Source organism: Grus americana, chromosome 17 (genome assembly GCF_028858705.1).
Source record: "Grus americana isolate bGruAme1 chromosome 17, bGruAme1.mat, whole genome shotgun sequence".
Taxonomy (NCBI): domain Eukaryota; kingdom Metazoa; phylum Chordata; class Aves; order Gruiformes; family Gruidae; genus Grus; species Grus americana.
In genome coordinates, this window is record NC_072868.1 from 8,277,039 (window position 1) to 8,296,820 (window position 19,782).

The following is a 19,782-nucleotide window of genomic DNA, read 5'->3' on the forward strand; positions in this document are numbered from 1 at the left end:
GGGGACTACTACAAAGAATGATTATCAGTAACAAGAACTCAAGAGCGATATTAAATCTTCCATATCATGACATAGTCATGAAAATCAACTACGAGATGATGCCTCAGTTGCTGGGGTGAAGCTCATGTACATTTTTCTGAGGCGTCTGGCATTGTGTGCTGTCGGAGGCCAGATGAGACTGGATGAACCTCCATTCTGATCCAGTCTGGCAAGTTGTACGTTTATGCTTTTGTTGCATTTTAGAGACAAGTATAGGTTTGGACGTGGTTAATTGTGAGCGAGTGGATGTTAATTCTTACCAAATCCTTACAACGAAGGAGGGAATTCACTTGGTTGATTTCACGGATCTCGTGCACATGAGGTTACACATGCTAACGCTGATGCTAACAATATTGCAGCCTCAAGTTTAGAGGTTGAAATCACCATAATGCTGGTCTATTACAACTGTGGTTTTACAAACAATGGTACACATCAGAAGCGTGATTAATGTGTGTTAAATGCATGAGCAAATTATGTTCACAGCTGGCAACTGTACAGGACAATGGACTGGAATACGTATTATAATAAAGGACAGCTTCAGCTCACATGCTTCAACTTCTTGAATAAAAGAAAGCCTGAAAAATAAACTGGTATCAAGTTGACTTTGTGACTGGAGAGATCAGTGAGAAGGACTTACAGGAGAGGTGGATTTTTCAGGGAAAAATCAAACCCAGTCTTTTCAAAAGAATGTCTTCATGAATGCCGTTCCTGGAGCTCCAGCAAAGATAAGTTGCTCCTGTTGAACAGACTTTCTCCTTTTGGAGCCAGAAACATGTAAGTAATAGCTATGTGGAGAGCTTATGAAAGACTCACTCTTAAAACAAATCTGCAAGACAAGGTAAATTACCTATCAACATGTCTAAAAGTTCAGAGTGCCTGCATAAAGACATGCAAATTGCTGGTTGCGTACAGCAAAATAGCTGTACCGATCCAAACTCAACTGTTTGACAGGGCAGTTACAATTGCAATATCCAGAAATGGCTGCACCGTTTTAGTACCGTCGGTACTGTGACAGTGGTTCGGGTTTGCCTTTACCAAACACAAGTGCTGGATCAGACGTGAATGGCATTTAAATTAATAGATGAAACAACTGATGATTGAAAGAAAACCAAGGTATTTTGTATTTTGGAACCCATATTCCAGACAGAAAGAAAGGTGATTCACAAGTAGGAAATCTCAGCACTTCTGCTGAATGTTTTGACCTCTCTAGTGGCCAGTTCCTGTTTCTTTCTCTCAGATCTTGGATGGAAAAACCTCAGGAATCTAATTTAGGATTGCAGATTCTCACCAGATAAAATGCGGATCCATTAACCCTTTCAATGGGCCTTTTTAGCCCATTTCTGTGTAATGAAAGATACAAAGGGACAATATGTAGTTCTCTGTTTACAAAGTGCATCCTAGGTAGTGAATATTACTTGCAGTTGCCAATTTGACCAAGAGATGGTACTATGCGCATACACAGCCATTACAAGGCAGTGGTGATGGGATAAATACCTGCTTGTATCTAAACTGCTCGCTGATTTCGACGTTCATAAACACGTACACTGCACAGGTACATTTAAAAACACTGATCGTGCAAAAGAGGTTTGAGCACAATCAGTTGGCTTACAGTTTGTATACACTGAAAGAGCACGGTCAGTCATTATATACTGTGTTTAGCTCTCTATATAAAAAACAAGTTTAAGACACATACTAAAATCACATGTTCATGAAAAATGTATGTTGATAATAAACTCACAGAATTTTCTGGAAGGCACATTGCTGCCTTATGTAAGCTTTGCTTTTTTTTTTTAGGAAGCATGGAGGACGCCAGATTTGTAGAAATTGGGAAACACTAAAAATAAGCACACTGGGGAGATGTGGTTTCACTCTTCGAATTAGTCACAAGGGCAATGGATGCGTTGACCTTTTTTTTTTTACTCGTTGAAGGGTTTAGGATCATAGTAGCTTAGGGTCAACGTTGGAGAGCAGCTCTTCAACACTTGCATTTGAAGTGCATTCTGTGCATTGCTTAGAGCCAAGTTAAGATTTGCATTTCCTACTCTGGGGTCCCCAATGCACAACTCTTTGAAGAAATTGTCACTGGCCATCTTTAAAGGCTGTGGAATTTAACCTCATCTGTAGGTAGGAAAAGTCACCCCTTTCTGCTCTTTAGTGTGGTCTGAGAGATAAGAGTCTTCAACTTCTGTGCAGCAGGCCAGCAAGATAAGCTGAAGGAGAGGTGGCAACATCACGTCCCACCCTGTATAAAGAAATCGAGCAAACAACTTTGCAAGGGGATAATTTTTAAAGAAAGCTGAAGGAAGGAGCCATTGTCCACCAGAGCAAGCAGGAACTGAAGACTTTCACAGGGAACTAGACATGGGCCAAGGTAAGCAAAAATCACTTTGGCATTTGCCAGTTGTCAGGAAAAACAGCTGTCCCTGCTCCAAGACGGTGTTCATGAGGCTTGTAGCAGAGGTGAGCTTCTTACAGGGCAGGAGCCAAGAAAGTGCTCTAAAGGCTAAGGGAGTTCAGGTTGCACGGCGTGCACAAAAAGGGACAGCAAACACAAGCTGGTATCAATGCCTGAGGGCAGTCTGGGAGAAGCCGTAAGAGGCAGCTAAGGCAGACGTGTGAGAGTTTGGAAGCAGAGGCAAGAGAGTTATCTTCAACATAGGGGTGGGGGGAGGTAAGCCAGGCTACAAAACTGAAGCAGAGAGATGACCAAAGGTTTTAGCCACTTGAGCAAGGAGAGGGTCCAGGTTCCAAGCAACCTTGAAGAAAGTGACAATAAGATTCATGAAAATCATGTGAAGGAGAGGGAGCCAGACTGCACGTGACTCAGCAGTCTACGAGATAGCCAGAATGTCTTCATCACAGAGAAGAAAATATACGAGGCCAGAGCTGGCTCTGTAAAGTTGAAACTGGTGCAGGGCTATGAACAGGGACAGCCATAAAGGGATTGGAAAGCCAAACCGGAATCATTCACTGAAAACAATGCATGACAAAAAAGAAACAAAGCGCACAATCCAGTGGGACTCCCACAACAAACGCAGAAGGGACAACAGCAATGGGAGAAGGTACCAATGCAGAGGACGATGCAAGTGAGACATAAGGAGAGACCAGACCAATGAAAACTGCAAAGAGTAGTAGTTGTGGCTTCAGCACAGGAGCAATGGCTTCAGATAGCAGGGGAATGCTCTGTGGATTTTATTTTTTTTTTTAGCTGGAACAAAGGGAGGAGCCTGGGTCAGCAAGGGGAGGTGGGTGACAGGATGTGTCATACAAGGGGCAGCAGTTACCACCCACAGGTTCAAGGATCTTAGTTATGAGTTGGGAGCTGAAGAGGTAAGTGAGGTCAGGATGATCCCAAGGCTGAGAAAAAACAGAGTATTATCTCCTTCTCTGTAAGAAGTCTGCAAAGATTAAGAGCACCACCAAAACCAGAAGAAAAATGCAAGTATATGATCACACAACAGCCATTGAGCTCCAAATTGGGTGCTTGAAATGGTGATAAATTTTTCCTCTCTTCTGGTGCTGGACAGAAGCATGTATGATGTGTATGATGCATGTGTAGAAGACAGGAGGAGGAGGAACTCTGTCTCCTGCAGCTCTTGGTGTGAGGTTGCCAGCTCATGTGGTGCAAAGAAGGAACAACTGGTGTTTGATTTGCTGTGATCCAGCGCAGTTCCAGGACTATACAGCCACATTGCATTCGAACCAGCAGTGACGTTTGCACCAGTTGCTGGTCCTTCGTGCATATCAGACACACACAGTGCAGGAACTGCTGGAAGAGCTTGCACCCACATTGCAAGTGGGGTGTAATAGCTTGTCTCCTGCGCACAATTTCAACCACATATCCATGCAGAGAGATGCTGCTTTGAGTGTCACTGGTGCCCTTGAGCACACAGAGTAGGACCCCACATGTAGGCACAATGCACGCTCAGTGCTAACCACAACGTCTGTATCATTTGACTGCTCAGGTGTGGTCCTTTCCTGGGCAGGAAGGAACTTTTGCGTAATCACTTGGTTCACTGAATGATGCTGAGGTATAAGCAGAGGTAGCTCATTAGCCACACAACACAAGAATAACCAAGCTCAGAGGGAAGGCCCTTGCCGTTGCTGGGCAGAAAGTCTCCAAGGCAGGGGGGACGAGTGGAGAAGGACACGATCAGCTGTTCATGTGTCTCAGGAGGTCACCCAGGGCCAGACTGCAGGCAGCTCACAGCCCCAAACTCATGCTGTATCTTCTCACACTACAGGTCTGAGCGTCAAAAGATGTGATCTCAAGATCGCAATGAACAACAGTAACCACCACACAGAAGAAATCAGCACTGAAAGGCTTGTGGTGAGGCGGGGGCAGCCATTCACTATCACCGTGCGCTTCTCAGCTCCAATACAGAGCTACCTGCAGCAGCTGAAGAGGACCTTCCTCATAGTACAGACAGGTAACATCATTACCATACCTATCAGAGCTCTGGTCCTCCACCCACCCAGAGAACAGAGCTGGTGGCAAAAGCCATCTCCAGAGCTGGACAGAGGTGCCCACGTTTAGAAGGGAGGCCAGTGAACTGTTTATCTAAGGCAGAGTTGAGTCTCGCGCTGCTGGGACTGCAGGGTCACACCAGATCTCTTTCCAGAAGAGACACTGCGGCACAATAACCAATGCAGGTTCACCACTCTATGATCCAAAAGTACTTGCCGGATCTCTCCTCTTTTATGGCTTTTGGTTTAGGGACGTTCAAACTTAGCTAGTCTGCTACAGATGTTGTTTGTTAGAGTGTTTGCTAGCGAGACCCCTGGGAAGGGCAGCAGCATTCAGCCCCAGCTTGTTCTACCATAATCTAAGCATTTGGCTGTGATTTTTGTTGCAAGACGCTGAATCCCAGGAGCAGCAGGTCTGCACCATTCTGGCTATTCCTGGTTTCTACAAATCCATGAAATACACAACCCACTATCAAACACGGAGGCCTGAGTGCAGTACTAACCTTAGGAAGATCCACTAGGCATTAAGCTGCTGAAGGGTTAAGACTTTCAGCAGAAAGGAGAGCTATGGCTGCAGATACAGACAAGGTCCCTGCAGTCTGCATGGGGTGAGGATTCATGTCTCGAATACACACAACCAGATCTCTTTGGCTGCAGGACCACATCCTTCCAAAGCAGATGGAACCCAGACTGAATTTCCCATCTCCAGCCTGGCAGACCAGAAGCAGTGGAGCGCAGCACTGGAAGAACAGGACCCATACTTCTGGACCATCGCTGTGAACACGCCTGCCAATGCTCCCATCGGCCAGTACACTCTGCTTTTACGTGCCTCCAGGTCTCACTGCCTCCTGGGCAACTTCACCCTTCTCTTTAATCCCTGGTGCCAAGGTATGTGGTCAGAAACAGGGAGGCAGGCTGGCATGAGTCACTTCACAGAGCTTTTGAGCTCTGGCTCTCTGCCTCCGTGGGGCTGAGGCTGACTCACCTAGTGCTCCCCACCACTGCTGCCCTGCTCCTCACGGCACCTTCGGAAGGAGGTAGGGGCTGATAAAAGCTCAAAGCTGCCTGCCTCAGCACTTGTGCCCCGTTCCTGGAGTACTCCACTGCCAGAGCCCTGTCCTCCTGCTAAGGGAAAAATGTTTGATAAAGCGTTTCCTATAATAAAGATAAGTCGAGATTATAATTGGTCCGATTAAAGACATTGTATCTTTCTTAGGAATAGAGAAGTCAACAGCCAGTAGAGTAAAAGAGCTAGCTTGTGTGATAGCCTAGGCCTGGAGGAACTTTTTGAACAAGGAAACAGAGATGACAATTAAATTCTTCTTTCCTCTCTGATTCAGAATCTGTGGTATTTTCCCAGGGCAGAATGCCAGGGACTGCCCAAGTCCCCGGAGTGCGGTGGAGTCCACTGATGTAAGAGAGATGCAAGTGCATCTGAGACCAAGAATGCTTTCTTCATGATGCTTTTTTCCTCTAATCTAGATGATGAGGTGTTCTTACCTAATGAGGCACAGCGGCAGGAGTACATTTTAAACCAAGAGGGTACCATCTACTTGGGGACTGAAAATGCAGTCCTAGCACAACCTTGGGACTTCAGTCAGGTAAGCAGGAGGTCCAATATGTCTGTGCTCTCCCACAGCCACCAGCAGAGGAAGGGTGCACATCTCTTGTGTGTACAGGATGCCATCCATTTCCATACTGTGGCTTTGATGAAAGAACTTGCTCTGTGCACTCACTGTCTTTGTCTAAGACTGTGCAGGAAAACAAGGACATGTGTATGAAATCACATAACCCAGTATATGTAATTTTAGCTACCTTCTCAGGCTGTCCTCTATGAAGAAATGCATTGATCTATACCTGGGCTTTGTGCGCCTTCCTTTCATCAACAGATATAAAAGCATTTAACAGAGCTCAGTAATACTGTCTCTATTTTACAAGTAAAGCGAGTACAAGTAGATCTTCCAATTTGGCCAAGGCCATCCAACACAGCCAGTGATTAGAACAGGATTTTAGTCTGCTTTAGTGCTACCAGATCACAAAAGTATCTCTGTGCCAACCTAGAGAGTGCTCCACAAAAGCATCAATTTCCCTCAGCCAGGGGATGCTAATGCATTTCCCACCTTGCTTCAATAAAGCTGTAGGTCTGCTCTCCCCTGCCTGGAGCTCTCCTGCACAGCCCACTTACATTAGACTGTCATCAGAAAGGGAGAAGTAATCTGCATAGTTACAAACCCTTGCAGAGACTCCAGAGAACAAACGTTCAGGCCAAATTACCTGAAATGATGTGTTCTTGTTTCAGTTCGAGGAGGATATTGTTGACATCTGCTTCACGCTGCTGGATGAAGGTGAACGCTATCAACGAGGCAAGGATCACACCCAGCGCAAGAACCCTATTTACATCTGCCGCACAGTTGCTGCCATGGTACGGAGAGCAGACAGCAGCCCTGACCCTAGCAGAGAAGACCCAAACGCAGAGCGAAGGCTGGCATCTTCTCAATCCCAGTTTATGGCAACCCACTGGCCAAAGAGGAAGCTTGCCCAGGGCTGTTCCAAACACCACCTCCTGCATTCCCAGGAGTTTCTTAGCAGTGACAGTACACTTACTGAATAAACCTCAGGAAAGACTGTTGTACCTGTTCTGCTCAGCCATGACCTTCATGCTTTACACAAAAAATCCTTTTGGTTTCATCTGCCTTGGGAGTAGCTTTATCAAACAGGATGAAGTGTACCTACCAAAGAGAGGCAATTCCTTAATCCATCTTTCTCTCCTCCTTCCCTGCAGCTGAACAGCAATGAGTTTAAAGGAATCCTGACAGAATGTGGGACCGAGCAACACTATAATGGGACATCCCCTTCCAAGTGGCTGGGAAGCAGCCCCATCCTCCGGCAGTGGGTTGCATCGCAAGGCAAGCCTGTCCGCTACGGGCAGTGCTGGGTGTTCGCTGCAGTCATGTGTTCAGGTACAGTGGTGGTTCAAAGACTCTTGTGTTGAGCAAAGGCTTATTTGGTCTGCAGAACCTCTAGCATATGCCTAAATTCATGGATTAACACAGATCCCCGTAACATAACCTTTAATCTTTAGGTGAGAGGCAGATCCTCAGAGTTTCCTCATCAACGTTCAGCATCGCTAGCTTTGAGATAAAAGAGTATCAGTACACACCATTCAGTGAGCGTACCTATGATACCTTATCTCCCGAGGGGGCAACGCCTCTTGCAAAGTCCAAACAGCAGGCCTGGTGCCATTGCTAATAGGCCTAGCACCAAAAAAGGTTCTCCGCCTATCAGCAGAGGCATCCTTAGGGCAGGATGCACAACTGATTCACAGCTCTTTCTTCTGCACAGTTCTGAGGTGCCTGGGAATTCCTACCAGGGTGGTCACAGGCTTCACGTGGGCTCACAACACTAAGAGCAGCCTGAGTGTGGATGAGTACTATGATGAAGATGGGACACTGCTTACACAAGACAAGAGTGCCCGTGTCTGGTAAGAAAACATGGCAGGGCCCAAGCAAGAATTTGAGACAATACCTGGATCTAGGAAGTGATAGAGGGAGGAAAAGGAAAGAGGTAGACAGCTGCAGGGAGGTGGATAGGAGACAGCTCAGCTGAGATCCTGTCTGCATGATCTGTTCTTGAGAAATCACCACAACCCAAACTGGAGAGTGCCCACAAAGGAAGAATGATAGCCCAGTCCAGCTGGAGAAACCCCACTTGTGTCAAAAACCATGGTCTCTGCTCTCCTCAACAGGCACTGAGCTCTTTCAAAGGAGCATTGATTGGCTGTGGTTTGGCTAAAATTTTACTGTACCTCCAGGCTCAGTCCCTTGGTATAAGCACACGATGTCTCTTGCAGGACCTTCCACGTTTGGAATGAATGCTGGATGGCTCGAGCAGACTTGCTACCAGAGTACAGTGGGTGGCAGGCACTGGATGCCACCTGCCAGGAAAAAAGCGAAGGTAGGATATCAAAGACAGGCTTGGGAGGGTGGAGGGGGAGTGGAGCAGGGAGCAAATAAAGCAGTCCAATATTCCTCCCTTCCCCAACTTCCAATGGAAGGAAGCAAAAGGACAGGGACTGATCCTGTTGACTTTAAGCACTAACTCATCATGCATGTTTGGTTTGTGCAGCTTGCGTAGCTCTAAGAGCTCTATCACAGCACTGCTCCCTGATGTCCTAAACTAGATACTTCTCCACTCCCAGCATAGGTCTAAACTAGGCATGGATCTAGTTGGTAAAGCATCTGAATCTTAACTGGCCCACATTTTCTCTTCAGGTGCATCCTTCTGTGGGCCAGCCCCTGTTAAAGCCATCAAGGACGGGGACACGGATATTGATTATGATGTCTGCTACTTCTTTGCTGCCGTCAATGCCAAGTGCCAGGTCTGGATACAAAAAGCAGATGACACCCTCAAGCCAGCTTTTGGTAGCACAAAGTACACTGGCAACAACATCAGCACCAAGGGTGTGGGCAGTGAACGCTGCGAGGATATCACACACAACTACAAGTATCCTGAAGGTACGGGGTGGGCAAGTGGCTGAGCACATTCCCTGCCAGTGTTACAAGGGACGAGTAAAGGACTAGAGAGCAGAGCCATACCAGAGCAGTAGGGTCACCCACTCCTCACTACTTCCCCTTCCTGAAAGGTAGAGGAACACCTTATTTTGCTGTCGACAGAATCAAAGCACAGGTCACACTCCAAATTTCACCCTGCTTAATCAAATTAACCAGCTCTCTAGAAGGCCAGGCCTTTCTTCACCAGGCACCCTCCTATCTGGAAAACCTTCTTTCCTCATTTCTGTTACCTGTACACTCTATACATTCACCTCCCATTACCCTTGTAATACGTATAGATACATTTCAGACTCCAGCTTTCTGAAAAGGACTGTTGTGCTCCCAGATACTGTCTAAATCCCTCCCTCAGAAGTATCTCTCCCTTCAGAATCTATTAGTGAGTGCTCTTTCCCTGACCCAACCCTACCATCTCCTCTTAGCCTATGCCATGTTGTCTCCCAGGCTGCAGTCCATCACAAGGGAACATAGTGCTGTGCCCCAGCTATAGCGATAGCTCAAGAGGAACTTCCTCTTTTATTCTGGCAGATGTTAGCACCAAGGTGCTTTAAAAACTATGACAAATCTTTCCAGGTAGAATCTTTCAGGTACATCCAATGAATGTCCTGTCAGCTGAAATTCTTGAACTGCTCCAATCAGAAGCACAACAGGGTATCTCTCTATGCTCTTAGAAACAGTTGTCTACAGTACTGCCAGGATAATTCAGTGCCATCCTTCTGCATTTACTGCTTCACATGAGTAAACAGGAAAGAATACCAAAAGCTGTGCTCCCTTTTCTTGTGACAGGGTCTCTTCAGGAAAAAGAAGTACTTGACAAAGCCTACAGAAAGATAAAGAAACTTGAGACAACCACGAGCAGTGAAACGCAGTTTATCTCCATTCCTACCACCCTTGAAGAGCCAGTTAACCTCTTCATCCACCTCCGGTCAGAGAGTTCTCTGCTACTGGGACAAGATGTTCTGCTTTCCATTGAAGTGTTTAACTACAGCGGTGGAGAAAAGGATGCTCACCTGGTAGTCGGGGCCCAGTCTCTACATTATAATGGTGTGCCCGTTACCCAACTTTGGAAGAAAGAGTTTAATTTGATCCTCAAAAGCAATGAAGGTAAGGGCTCTACTGGGTGCACGGCTAGAGCAGTGTACCTAGTCCTCTCACTTCAGGAGAAATGCACTTAGCCATAAGTTTACAAAAGGTTGGCTGAATAGTTGATTGTAGGTAATTGAAATAAAACACTTTGGCAACATCACCTTAGAGATTCTGAATCTGCAAGTCCAGTTGGGATCACTTAAGCTTTTAAATACTGCAGCTTTTAGTACAATGCCGGGCACTAAACACTCTGAGGTGCCATGCAGGCTAAGACCAGACTGTACTTATCATCTGCACTGTCATCTCTATTTCACCACTCTCTGTTCCAGCCAACATCCTGGAGGTCTTGGTGCCGTGCTCACAGTACAGAGAAGAGTTGGGAGAGAACCATCTGCTTAGGCTGACTGCCATGCTGAGAGACGAGGACTCCTACATATACTTCACACAGGAAGAGATCAGCATTTGTGCTCCCCCTCTCACTATTGAGGTTAGATCGGTCTATCGTTCTGTTACCGTAGTAGTGAGAAAACAGCTTTCATAGTCATAAGCAGCAAAAAAGATTCTGCTGGGTTGAGTGGCTCTCCTCATGCTGTCTTCTTTCAAAGCACTGAGACATGAGTTTGGGAAAGGTGAGTTGTGCCACACTATTGCATAGAGTACTCCCACTTCTACCTTCTCTATGTGGGAGCATAAGGAAATCCCAATGAGTCCTAACTCACTCACCAGTCTGGAAATCAGAGGCTGCAGAAGGAAACTACAGCAGAAGACTGTAGTTGAGAAGAAAACAAGTTGGACTTTACCTCTTCTGGCAACTGGCAGCTCAGGCTGAGACCTCTGACACCAAAAAATCATTTATGTCCCTCTAATCATAGCAGAATCTCTTTCCTCCTCTCAGTTTCAGCTCATTTCCTTCTTTCAACAGTTTCCAGAAAAAATGGTACAGTACCAGCCAAGCGCAGCAAAGATCAGTCTCCTGAACACGCTCACCGAACCCTTGGAGAAGTGTGTGATAGCGGTTGCAGGGCGAGGGCTCATTTACAGACAACGGAAGTACAGGTAAGTGCAAACTGATTGATCTAAGAATGGTAAAGGGAAAAAGAGACACAATACAAGCTAGAGAAACCCTTGCACAGGAAAGGCCGTCCCCAAAAATAAGCAGGCAACAACGTGGCAGGAAGAGACTGCTACAGCGTGAAAGCCCCAGGCATTCCGTTCTTTATTTACAGATAATACAGAAAATTTTCACACTGAGGAGAAAAGCCAGATAGCAGCACTTTCAACAGATGTGCAATACATAAATTGAAACCAGTATGACATTTGTGAAAGCTTCAACCCCAAAGGCCTAGACAGCAGAAAGTCCCCTGCCAACAAAAAGGGGAACAAGAGAAGTACCACAAGACTTAGGCAGAAATACGCATTAATAAGACAACAGTTATAGGTCACTGAAATGAGCTATGAAATTTAGAAATTATTTGCTGTTGAGAAATCAATTGCTTTTTAGTTAGCTGCTTGAACATCCATGAGTGCAGTAAAACTACACTGTGACATATCTTTCCACCCATTACCCACTGTCAGCAATAAAGACAGTCCCTGGGTACAATTTTAAGTGTCTCCCCCTTCTCTACTGAAGGCCAAGGCAAACCTGACTTAGCTGAGTCATCCAAAAAGGCATGCTCTCCTTCACATGAAAAACCCCCACGTTTCTCTCAAGAAGCTGCACTAGTACAAAGTAACCTCAGATACCTCTGTGGGAAGTTCAACCCTCCCATCATGTCTCCCTACTGTTAGATCACAATTCCATTGTGGTAGTTTAGATAACTCTTAGCTGCCTTCCTTTTTTTTTTCCTTCTCTTTCTTTGGCACCACGCTCCTGTCTAGCAAACGCATTTCCTGGGCCCTGGGAACTAGGAATGCAAGGAGGTGCACTTCCTGTATAATCCCTTCTCGCCTTTCAGGTTGGGCTCTGTGCAACCTAAAAGCACTGAAGAGCTGCAAATCCCATTCACCCCCACCCAAGCAGGGCCCCGAAGATTCACTGCGCACCTTACCTGCCTTCAACTCCAGAACCTGAAGAGCTACAAAACTATCAACATTGCAGCTGCCTGATGCCCAACTTAGAAGAGGTCCTGCTGTCCTGGTTACAAAAGAGTGGTCGTGATCCGTGCCCTGATCTTAGGCAAGCATAGATGTTAACAGTTTAATTAAAGTTATAGTTAAAACCATGTCTGACTTTGATTATTTGCACGAACTCAACTCTCTCCCATCTGCCACTATGCCTGCTCTCCAGCTTTGTAAGTTGAACTTTACTGTGACAAACATGGGCTAGATGTTCAAGCAGATGCTGCATTTCTCACTACGGATATGTGCTGAACCCACCGTTGCTTGGTCATTTTTCCCTACCCGTGGCAAAAAAGAATATCCTAGAACTTCAAAGTGATGACAGATGTAGCATTTCTCTATACTCTTATCCCCCCACAGATTCTTGATGTTGGTAAAGTAGTAAATAATATTTCCTACTGCTTGCTGAGGAAACAGAAAAGAGAAAATTCACTCTTCTCGAAGGTTAGACAGGAAATAGCAGCAGCGCTGCATATTTTTTAATGGTTCATTGAGCTGCTGGCAAAAGCAGCAAGACCCTTTCCTTCTGGATATATCCTCTGCCACCTGAAAACAGATAAAGCCACTCATGCAAATCTAGCAATATTTTATTGTTCTTTGAACCCCATAGTAGTTGTGAAGTCTGCAGAATGGGGCACATTCGCAGCATTAAGATGCAGCACTGCTCCATTCCAGGAATCCAAGCAAAATGACATCTTCTGCAATGGCAAAGAGCAACTTCCTGGGAAAGTTTTACCAAGTGGCAGTAAAGTTCTCTCCTAAAAACATTGTTCTCATCATTCTCCCTGTAGCTGCAGAACAGCGAGATTCACTGGAAAAGCATACGCCAGAGCCAGTGGCAGCAACACACGTAGACACAGAAGAGCTAAAGTTGACCCTGTGTGAAGTTCTTGATTTTGTTCATGTTGTGATCTACTGCACCAGTTAGAAACTGCACCCAGCCTTCCTCTGATGGTGGACATACATGGCTTGTCCTGCAAAAGTGGAGGAAATTCATTAGAAAAGCCTCCTGGGTGGCTCATACCTACACATCCAGACAACACATGGCTATTGTGAAGAGCTGAATTACCACAGCATTAAAACAGGACTGCTATAGCCCCAGAGTGCTTTGAGCAAGGAAGAACACACATCCACGTCTCTAGTCCTAAACCGTAACACATATATGTGTGTCTTCAGCAGAAACCACTTTCATCCCTACCACCCTTTTCTTATTCCCATCCCTTTGTGACTGGATAACATCATAATTATTCAAAAATGCCAGCATTTACTCTCTAGAAATGAGTCATCTTTGACAGGAGGCAGAAAGACATCAACCCTCGTAGCAGGGAACACACACTTATAAAACTGTAACTCATACTCACTTTGTTATCTCTAAGACTTTCTTTAATACCGAGGCCAACTTAGCAGCCTAGAAAGAAAAAAAAAGGGAAATAAAGTGAGCCAAACATGGAAAAAAAGGGCCTCAGCAGTACTGGAAACGAAAGGGGGGGGTGCAGGTGTGCCCAACGCAGCCAAGAATGAGTAAAACTGCCACAGATCCTGATGCAGAAGTAAGTTATCTATCACTGCCACGCTGGGTGTGTCTCCCAATCTAATGCTGGCTGGGACCCGTGAAAGTAAAGACAGGCTGGTTTTTAAAGCATACTTTAAAATGTTTTTTTCTTTAAAAAGATAAGCCTATTAGAAATTGGTAACTGATATTAAGGCATGAAGTTACAAGTGTCTGACCTTAATGAAATTTGATATTAAGCAATACTTTCTTTTTTACCCCATAAAATCAAGCCACTGGCCAAAGGCACGAAACCAGAATTAAGAATAAAAAGATCTCAGATATGAGAAGATACATAGTTAATTTATGATGCAAGGGACCCCTGGAAGTCATCTAGTATAACCTCCTGTTTAAGGCAAGGCCTACCTCAAAGTTCAGTCAGGTTGCTCAGAGCATTGTCCAGTCAAGTTTTGAGTATTGCCAAAGACGGAGATTGCTGCTCTGAGCAGCTTGTTCAGTGCTTAGCCACGCTCACCGTGAGAATTTTTAATTTGTATTGTTAATTTAGATAACTTTACTTGAGCAAGTCTACATTACCCAAGGAAGAAAGTAGGCATGCAGAACATCGGCAGCCTTTGACCTCACTTTCCTGAGGTACTGTCACTGGAGGTCTATATGGATTATAGTTCAGAACCAAAGCTCAAGCAGCCATGCTCTTCCCTGAAGAAGTAGAGATGCGGAATGCATTTCCACCTGAAGGAAGCTAAATGTGCGAGAACCAAAGGGACTCTTCGTCCCTAAGAACTTGTTACTGAGACAGTCACCAACACCCACCTCTCCCTGACAGTCACATAATCCCTCCAATTCGATGTCTTCCCCTTCTCTACAGCCAGGTGAGTAGACCTGCATGCAGGCCGTAGATACTCACATTGAGTCGCACAGCCAGCTGGTTCATAGGTGGATACATGCTCAGCGCCAGCTCATCAACGCTAGAAGAGAAGAGAGGGGAGCAATGGAAGAAAGGTCTTGATAGCGCAACTCACGGATCCTGGTCAAAGCCTACACCCACTCCAAACATAAGTCAGGAATGGCAGTGCATGACAAGGAGACATCAGTCGTACCCATGGGATGCTTCCCACTGCCTTCTCCGTCATCTGTGTGCCACTCTCACCTTAGAGTGAAACACGGCCACAGCTCCACCCCAAGCTGCAACATACGTTCCTCCCCTAACTTGCACAATTCTCAAAAACTATGCCATAACAGTCTTCCCACCACACCTGCTTCCACCACCTGCTCACAGCTTCAATATCATAAGGCTTTTCCTACTCCGTTCTCTAGACCCCAGGAAAGATAGGGACTGCTCAGGAGCAAACAGCAGCATGGGGAGAGACCGGCTTACCTTGGACTGATCTCATTAGCAATGTCTGCAAGGTCATCCAGCTGAGCGATCTGCTCTGGAGAATCAGCTTTGCCATAAGCCTTCACTACACCCAAGACCTTCTTCAGGCAAGCTTTAGAAGCCTTCATTAATCCCATGCAGGAGCTAAGCAGCTTCCGGTCAGCTTCTGACCAATACGTATCTCTGTTGCCCCGAAAGCCCAGCTCTTCATCTTCCATGATGTCACTGTAGGGGTCTTGCCCTTCCACCAGAGCCTGAGAACACAGATGCACTGAAAACCCAGAGCCTAACATCAATTCCAGTAATACTCATCGGGAAAAGGAAAACATAATCTAGAAATCATACAAATAATTTATGGAGGAATCTCTCTCCAACCAGCATCTCAGCTGCCACATTCTGTTAATCCTAGCAGATTAGAAAAACTAATCCCCCACTCCAATTCAACAGAGCAAACAGCAAGAACCTGGCAAACAGTGCCATTCTTACATCAACCTAAACCACCCTGTCGCCCCCACCACGCAATTCAGGACATGGCTTTATGGAAACCCTATATAAAGTAAACCAGGCTTGAGTTTAAAAATTCTTTAAGATCCAGGCATAATACAATAATCTAACTCATATCAGAACAAATTTAAATCAAAGTCCATATATAAAACATTCCCTGTGTTCCATCACTGGAGCATTACTGCAATCCATCACTACGGGTTCCTCAAAGGCTTTAGGGGTGTCCTTACATGTTCCATCTCCTCCAGAGCATCCTTGACCACACCTAGACACGCAGCCAGAGCTGATGCAACTGCTGCCTGGTTATCTGCAAAAGCAAAAGGATGAAAACCATGGCACTGCACTGACTCAAATCAGCTTGCAACAACGTACATCTAGGTTTGCGATCACTGGATCTTGAGATTATAGGATCAAAATATTTGCAGAGCTCAGACCTGCATTGTTGCCACGCAAAGAATCTGGCCTGGCTTCCAAGCTTATACATTTCAAAAATCGCTGGGTTTTGCAGAATGAGTGAGCCTTCGTTGTACTAGCTAGAATGCCCCTTGCAAGGGCTATTGGTATTCCAAGACAACATGTCCTACTTTTGTTGTTCTGCATACACAATACTCACCTCGTGGCAGGTTGGACACTTGCTCACATGCCTCCCACACACCACCAGTTGATATAAGCTGTTCCTGAGACAAGCTGAAACAAAACAAAGCCCCCCAAAGTTAAACTCCATCACACCAATCTGCTAGAATGTTTTTATTTTCTGCACCAAAAATGATGCACACTAGTAGAAGCTCTGCCAGGAAGGTGCCACCAACCAGCTCACCACTAGTATCTCATGTCTGTCTAAAGCAAGAAGTGCTGGCTCCTACTGAGTTTAATTATCTGTTGGAACAAGAAGCAGGAGCCTCTTACAACGGCCTCTCAAGGTGCTTAGGCATATTAATCTTTCAGAATCTATGCAAATCAGAAATCTGTATTAGAGAATGCTGACCTCTGCCTAAGGGCAGTAGCGTGTAATCTGTAAAGAGAGGAAGCAGTCCGCAGTGATCCAATAACGAGCTTTATAAAGTTGCACAATCATTGCATATGACAGTTCACTCCAAGGACAAAAACTGCCAAACAGTGCAAATGCTATCCAGCACCCTCATGGGAATCCGGCTCCCAGCACCTTTCCTTGCCACAGACAGGATGAAATCTGTTCTCCATGTAGGCAAATGTACCTGACTCAGTCACAAGAGGGTGCTGTCAGGGCCTTGAGTGTATTCCACCCTCCTAGGAGTTTAGCTGGCTCAGATGAAGAGTGTAGCTGGCTAAGTTCAAGAACAGCTCCTCTGTTGATAGGAGGTATTGCGAAGAAAGCTAGAAGTGAGGGCCAGCCTTTCCTTACCCTAGGAGATGCTTCTACCCAAAGTTTCTTTCACTGGGCCCTGTTTGTGCTATGTCACAGCTGTGCAGCAGTTACGTCTGCACCCAGTCTCACTCCCGCTTAATTCTGACCTGGGTCCTGACCCACAATTTTCCCTTCCTGCCTTGACCTCAGATCCAACTCATTGAAATGGACGTGCTGGGCAATCACTGGATGGTGTCTGAGACTGGTCACTCTCTCTGGACTTGACTTGCTGACCTGACTTTCCAGCTTGACCTCATTGCTATGGGCTTGTCTGATGATCCGGACTCTCAGCTGAACCTCACCAGCACTGCTCTGCTCACTCAGATACTGGGGACAGGGCCTTTGCTAATGAGGACACTGCCTTTTCCTGCAATGCTCTGCTTCTGCCTCCCCCCTTCCCTCAGGAAGCAGTCTGCACTTCCTGCTTCCTAACAAGTATACTTGTAACTGTTTCTTCCTTTTTTTCTGGAAAATTACTACCTCTCCAATGGAGCACTGAGAATTGTTTCTGTGAGTTGGATCATTCCTTCCACTACTTCAGTGGTAGCATCCCGTACCATCTTCCGAAGAGTAGTACCTGGTTAAGATTGAGAAAGAGCATGAAAGTTGCAACAAAGTCAGCATCAACAGAAAGCACCTGCCGAAGAACCCACAGACGGTTCCGTTTGCATGGATACACTGTATAAATGAAGTTACAAGTATTTTGAAGGAAGCAACGTGTTTCCCAGTTCCAAAAGGACTCTGGACAAGGATCTCAACACTTTATAAATACGAACGCTCGATCAACTATACAACTTCCTACATCATCACTCTTCAGCAATGAAAATCTGCAGGAGTAGACAGACAAGTGGTTCACTCAGAAACATGTTGCAAGTCTACAGAATAGCTAATAATGGGACTACCTTCTCATGATAACTTGCTTTCCTGCAGATGCCAGATCTCGTTTTAGGCTCTGAAATACTGGGTTTCTTTACATAGTGGTGACTGCCACACTGTCACTAACTCACCTTGGCCCTTGGGCAGCCAGTAGTACACAGTGGCAACTGCAAGAATGGCATTTTGGACATCTTCACTCAGCTTCCGGCAATCCTGGAAATGGGTAAGCAAAAGGATTGACCATGAGTAGTGCATGGCTGCACCGCATTTAGAAAGTCTCACAAGCAATCACTTACATTCAGATTTCTTTGAGAAAAGGGAAGCATAGTAATGGCCATCTTGCTTGAGGAACAAGTACAGCACAACAAGAAGATACAGTAAGTAAGCTGTAGACATCATAAGCCGCCTCATGATTTGGTACCAAATCACGCCCTGGTGTGGTGGTCACGCATCAGAGACGAAGAAGCAGCTGAGATCATTACTCTGAACTGGAAGTCTTTTTTTTTTCTCCTCCAAACAGAGGTGTGATAAACTTCTCTCAATTAACAGCAAAAATATTGCGTATTCTTTGTTAGATCTGAGGTCTGTATTGTCCAATATCCTGTCTCTATCAGCAACCAGCTGTAGATGTTAAAGAGCATAAGAATACTTCTATTTGGTATGTCTCCCTAACTTATGGAAATTAGTTCTCTGGGAAATTCTAGAATTGGATTAATAGACTCTCCAAAGCATAGCCCATACCAACATCCCTTGTTTGCGCGGAACGAAATTATTTTGTTTCAGTCAAGTGAACCAAGAGATATCTGAAACTTGTCACACCCACTGCCATTGCGCAGTCCGGGGGGGCTTTCGCTCACCTCTGCAGAAGCCACTGGAGGCCTTGAGAACGCCAGACTCAGCTTTGTAGCTTCCTGTGACGTTACTTTGAATGTCTGACCTAGAAAGGAGTCAATGGGCGCAAAAGAATAGAAAGGAACTTGGGTAAAAGATGAAAGAACAGAGCAGCCAGATGTGTAACATCTCTGATGCTGCTTTGCCCTACTGCTTGGTTACCATTTCTTCTTTCCAAGCAATACAAAGCCATAAACTAAATCCCACTGCAAAAGGAGAAAAATTCCACGGTATATTTGTGCCGTGCACATCGTATGCATCCTATGTCTGCTTTTTTCCTAGCTGGTTTTGTTGGTTTTTTTACTTAGCTAGTATCAACATCCACAACCACATTTTGTGTCCCGGTCCACGACACCTCCACCAGGATGTGCTGGGAGGCTTTAACAGAGCCCAAAGGCTTTAAACCTCCAGCTGTGACAACCGCCGGGTACCGGCCGCTTTGCCAACGCCCTGGGGCGGGGCCCCGCCCGGGATCTCGCTCCCGAGTGGGAGCCAAGCCGCGCACCGGCACGGCGGCCACCCGCCTCCGCCACAGCCCGAAGCGTCCGCCCTGACCCGCCCCGCCGCCCGGTCCCGGCCCAGCGCCGGCCGCCCCGCACACGGCCCGCTCCCCCACCCGTACCTAGCGCGTCCCAGAAGCGCGGCAGCTCGAACGGCTCGCGGCCCTCGCCCGGTTCGCCCTCTGTAAAGGCAGAGAGAGACCTCAGCCAGCGGAGACCCAGCCCGGCCCGGCCCCGGCCCCGGCCCGGCCCCGGCCCCCACCTCGCACCCGCGCCAGCACCGCACGCAGCGCGCCGCGCAGGTCCCGCAGCGGCTCCCGCGCCTCCATGGCTGCGGGAGCTGCTACCGGCGCACACCCCTGCGTCACGGCTGCCTATCGACGGACTGTGCGTCACATCCGCTTCCGGGCAACGGCAGGAACGACGCCGTCCCGACTTTTCCGGTAGACGCGCCCGGCCCC

At 46.5% G+C, this 19,782-nt stretch overlaps 2 protein-coding genes across 10 annotated transcripts; one reads left to right on the plus strand and one right to left on the minus strand.

Moving 5' to 3' along the window:
* The first annotated feature begins 2,200 nt into the window (after positions 1-2,200).
* Positions 2,201-12,266, plus strand: LOC129214167 (protein 4.2-like). 2 transcript variants are annotated; one of them, XM_054845427.1, is made up of 13 exons: positions 2,201-2,410; positions 4,284-4,469; positions 5,164-5,394; positions 5,989-6,107; positions 6,806-6,928; positions 7,289-7,466; positions 7,849-7,987; positions 8,357-8,460; positions 8,778-9,020; positions 9,861-10,178; positions 10,490-10,647; positions 11,083-11,216; positions 12,039-12,231. In XM_054845427.1, exons 1-13 carry the CDS (start codon positions 2,401-2,403, stop codon positions 12,229-12,231), a joined length of 2,136 nt encoding a protein of 711 aa, XP_054701402.1. In that variant the 5' UTR covers positions 2,201-2,400. The 2 variants fall into 2 exon arrangements, with proteins under 2 accessions (XP_054701402.1, XP_054701403.1); XM_054845428.1 differs by having other exon boundaries at positions 2,208-2,410; positions 12,116-12,266.
* On the minus strand, positions 11,338-19,722 carry CCNDBP1 (cyclin D1 binding protein 1). 8 transcript variants are annotated; one of them, XM_054845433.1, is made up of 11 exons: positions 19,584-19,720; positions 19,444-19,503; positions 18,788-18,867; positions 18,062-18,143; positions 17,535-17,631; positions 16,284-16,357; positions 15,901-15,977; positions 15,167-15,420; positions 14,696-14,756; positions 13,640-13,686; positions 11,338-13,252 (listed from the first exon to the last, which is right to left on the minus strand). In XM_054845433.1, exons 1-11 carry the CDS (start codon positions 19,648-19,650, stop codon positions 13,144-13,146), a joined length of 1,008 nt encoding a protein of 335 aa, XP_054701408.1. In that variant the 5' UTR covers positions 19,651-19,720; the 3' UTR covers positions 11,338-13,143. The 8 variants fall into 8 exon arrangements, 5 of the variants coding, with proteins under 5 accessions (XP_054701408.1, XP_054701412.1, XP_054701409.1 ...); XM_054845437.1 differs by lacking the exon at positions 19,584-19,720 and adding an exon at positions 18,227-18,551 and having other exon boundaries at positions 19,444-19,491; XR_008579622.1 differs by having other exon boundaries at positions 13,162-13,252; positions 14,602-14,756; positions 19,584-19,721.
* Positions 19,723-19,782: the final 60 nt, after the last annotated feature.